The 4,166-nt window shown below is 49.0% G+C and overlaps 1 protein-coding gene across 1 annotated transcript; it reads right to left on the minus strand.

Annotated features, from left to right (window-relative positions):
• Window positions 1–654: 654 nt before the first annotated feature.
• On the minus strand, window positions 655–2,791 carry KCNA2 (potassium voltage-gated channel, shaker-related subfamily, member 2). The gene has a single exon (XM_010294105.1). The coding sequence runs from the start codon at window positions 2,709–2,711 to the stop codon at window positions 1,212–1,214; it is 1,500 nt and encodes a 499-aa protein (XP_010292407.1). The 5' UTR covers window positions 2,712–2,791; the 3' UTR covers window positions 655–1,211.
• Window positions 2,792–4,166: the final 1,375 nt, after the last annotated feature.

The following is a 4,166-nucleotide window of genomic DNA, read 5'->3' on the forward strand; positions in this document are numbered from 1 at the left end:
CCGCCGTGGTTTCTGCTCATGACACCAAGATTAATGACTAATTACTCGCCCCATAATGAGTGCAGGTGTTTAACTTTCAGCTCACCTTCCCTCGCTTGTCTTAGTGGGCTCTTGTGTCTGGATGCTCGGACGCTCAGGCTTTGCCTTGTTATCTGTCAAACTGTTGTCAGCACACGCCTTCCCCATCCAGTTTTTAAATATAATGGAGATTTTTTAACTCCCGTGAATCTCCTTTGAGCCACCAGAGAATCTATAAACACTATAAACATGAATACTGTATAGTCTACTAAGAAAATATATATTTGTGTGTGTATTAAATATTCAGATTCATGCAACAAATATCCATGCAGCTGTACTGTATTACTGGTTAGATTTCACTGCAGTATAAATATATTATAGGCCACAGCATAGTTGCTCCAGTTTTATATATAGATATAAAAAAAGATGCTTTTTCCAACTCATTTTCAATGTGTCAGCGGAGGTGTCTTTGGTGATCCTGGAAATATTGGTGATGGAAGTGGCGTCTAAATAAATAAATAAAATCCAAGCACTTGATTTATTTACTCATCCCTCCCGATGCCTAGCATAGAAAATTTAAGACTTAATAAATAATGTGCCATCATACTAATTATCCCTCCCCTGGGCCTCACACTGGCATACTGCAGTGGCTGAAACTATTGCAGCATGCAGCATTTTCAGTTATGAAACACGAGCCTGGGCGAAGCGTTCGCACTTGGCGTTCCCGGGGTGGAAACCCAAGCCTTCAAGCAATTCGGACACAGGGCTGCACCTTCCCTTCATTAAGCTCTGCCTGACCTTTCCCGGCCATTCCCCACGCCTGGAATCTGGCCGTCTCCCAGCTCCACGGGACAGGGACCGGCATTCGTGGTACCCCAGGATGGCCCGGAGCTGCCCCCCGCATCCGCATCCCGTTGCTTGAAATGCCCAACCGCTCCACACGTTTGGAAACCCACAAGCCTGGGATGGGAGAAGGGAAACAAAATGGTTTGGTTGGGGTTGTTTTTTTTTTTTCGCACGAACGCTTATTCAGTGTGGAAATCAAAGGTTAAAAGTCACTTACACAGCTATTGCTTCCCATGCAGAACCAAATATACACCGTAGAAAATACTGTATTAACTACAATGCAGAGCAGCACTCAATATCTGCAATTGTTCCACTTCAGCTTTAAATGCGTTACTAGATTTTAGCGACTAGACATCAGTTAGCATTTTGGTGATATTCACATAGTTTGTGTTAGCTAGGGTGCAATTGGCTGTCTTCAAGTTCTCCTCCCTAAAATCCTCATTGCTATTGTTTACGCCTTCCTGAATCTCCATATAATCAGACTTACTAATAGTAGAGGCACTTCTGCTTTTCTTTAGGTCAGGGGAAGAAGGGATCTTTGGGCAGCTGGTTACTTGCAAATATTGAGCCTGCTCCTCTCCCTCCGTCTCCCGGTGGTAGAAGTAATTGAAGTTAGACACTATGACGGGCACTGGTAAGGCAATCGTTAATACGCCAGCGATGGCACACAAGGAACCCACTATTTTCCCCCCGATGGTCGTGGGGACCATGTCTCCGTAGCCAACAGTCGTCATGGAAACCACAGCCCACCAGAAGGCATCGGGGATGCTCGGGAACTGGGACTCGCTCTCGTCGGCCTCAGCGAAGTAGACGGCGCTGGAGAAGAGGATGACGCCGATGAAGAGGAAAAATATCAAGAGGCCCAGCTCCCGCATGCTGGCCTTGAGAGTCTGCCCAAGGATCTGCAGCCCCTTGGAGTGTCGGGAGAGCTTGAAGATCCTGAAGACCCGCACCAAGCGGATGACTCGAAGGATGGCCAAGGACATGGCTTGCTGGCCTTGCTGACCATCTTCCGGCTTCTCAGCCAGCTCTGTCCCTAAGGTGATGAAATAGGGAATGATGGCTACGATGTCTATAATGTTCATGATGTTGGTAAAAAACCCAGCCTTGCTGGGGCAGGCGAAAAACCTCACCAAGAACTCGAAGGAGAACCAGATGATGCAAAGTGTCTCCACGATGAAGAAGGGGTCTGTGAAAGAGGTGGACTGCTGGTACCCCATGCTGCTGTTGGAGTAGGGGGGATGGCTCAGCCCGCTGCCATGCATGTCTTCGTTCTCATCCCGAAAAATGGGCAACGTTTCCAGGCAAAAGCTGACGATGGAGATTAAAATCACCATGACGGAGACAATAGCTATAATCCTGGCAGGGCCTGAGCTCTCGGGGTACTCGAAGAGCAACCACACTTGTCTCTGAAACTCATTCTCAGGCAACGGCCTTTCCTCTTCTTTGATGTAGCCTTCATCCTCCCGAAACATCTCCATCGCTTCTTCCCCCAGTTCATAGAAACGAATCTCTTCCGAGAAGATATCTAAGGGCACGTTAACTGGCCTCCGCAACCTCCCACCAGACTGGTAATAGTACAAAATTGCATCAAAGCTGGGTCTGTTCCGGTCAAAAAAATACTCGTTCCGGAGCGGGTCGAAATATCTCATTCTCTTTTTAGGATCCCCTAGTAAGGTTTCTGGAAACTGGGCTAGTGTCTTGAGCTGTGTCTCAAAGCGCAGACCCGAAATATTAATGACCACCCTCTCGCAGCATTCATGGTCGGTCTCAGGGTTATACGTGTCCTGCGGGTGACCGGGAAGAGCTGCAGCTTCGTCTGCAGGATCTCCGGTAGCAACTGTCATATTGGGGTTTAAAAGAAATCCTTACGCTAAACTCTTCCCAGTGCCCGGTGGTGGGATCGGATTCAGGGCAGGGTTACTATCCTGCAGAAGGACAGGTACGTAGGTTTGGAAGTGTCTCATGAAAAGGCGAAGGGATGATTAAAAAAAAAAAGAGAAGATAAAAAAAAAAAAAAAGGAAAGAAAATTGCCCCTGCTGAGAAAGAGAGAGATGAAATAAAGTTGGGGGGAGGAGAGCAGCTCCCTTCACTAAGCATGTCTATCCCCTTCCTCGGAGGGGTTAATTTGCCTTCATTGGGACAGAGTTCAAAAACTCCCATCTAAACCCATTAGGCAGAAGAGAGAAAACACCTGAGGAACCGTCACCTATTCAAAACCATTCTGGAAAAACTGGCATTGGCAAACCAGAACTTTTTTTGGCTAAAAATAAAAAATCCAAATTAAAAAAAAAAAAACAACAAAAAACCAAACAACAAAAAGGAGGGAGGAACAAAAATAACCCCATCCAGCCCTAAAGTGGTGAGGGGAACCCCGCGGGGTGCCGGGCAGAGGCAGACCGGGCTCAGCTCTTTTCCAGGCATGCAGCTAAGGGTTAACATTTAAGCGTGCAATCGCAGGCAATCTACCCTCCTAACGGGCTCCGATTTTTAAGTTCGACACCTTCCCGATCCTCCTGCCCTGGCCATAGAAGCGGCACGACGACATGCTGCCCTCCCTGCCTGCAGCCAAGCGGGCAAGCTTCGCGGTTGCCTGAATTTGCAGCCGCCGATGGAAGCTGCCCCGCGGACCACTGCAGTCCCCCTCCTCGACCGCTGGTGTCCCGGCTCCTGTCATTCTCTGCAAACCACCATGGCACACAGAAAACAAATCACATTACCTGGAGAAGCCAAATCTTAGTGTCTCTTAGTAACACCGATTATCTGACCCTGGGGAAATCCTAGAGAGAAATACAGGCTTCCAAGATCCCCATAATTTCCTCTCTCTTCAAAGTTAAAAATAATGGTGAGTCATCGTAGAAAAAGGAGAAGGGACATAAAAGGGGTTAGATTCCCAGATGGTGGAAGTCGGGTCTTGTAATGGTTTGGACTGGAGAGAGAGAGAAAGAGAGACAGAGAGACAGAGAGACAGAGTCTTCTCGGTAGCTGTTGCAGATCTGCACTTCAGGGCAGATGAGCGTCTATCTGATGCCTTCGGTACGACGGCGAAAAGATGCTAAGCTCAGCAAAACCCGATGTCCCCAGTGTCCTCCGGAGGTGTGGCATCGCCTGGAAAAAACACCGAGAAGGCAGCGAGCTGCTGGGGGCTTGAAAGGAGCATCCGCAGAGCCCCGGCGTCTCCGGGCACCCCCTTTTCCCCTCCCCGCGAGCTGTTCGCCCGCTGCCCGGCCAACCGGCACCGCAACGCGGGAGGAGGGCGAGAGCGCGCAGCGGCGCGGCGGAAAAAGCCAGAGCCCCGTCT

Source organism: Phaethon lepturus, unplaced genomic scaffold (genome assembly GCF_000687285.1).
Source record: "Phaethon lepturus isolate BGI_N335 unplaced genomic scaffold, ASM68728v1 scaffold33239, whole genome shotgun sequence".
Taxonomy (NCBI): Eukaryota; Metazoa; Chordata; class Aves; order Phaethontiformes; family Phaethontidae; genus Phaethon; species Phaethon lepturus.

Bases quoted from the DNA above. Each gene is read 5' to 3' on its own strand.
- KCNA2 (XM_010294105.1), bottom strand. From the start codon at position 2,711: ATGACAGTTGCTACCGGAGATCCTGCAGACGAAGCTGCAGCTCTTCCC.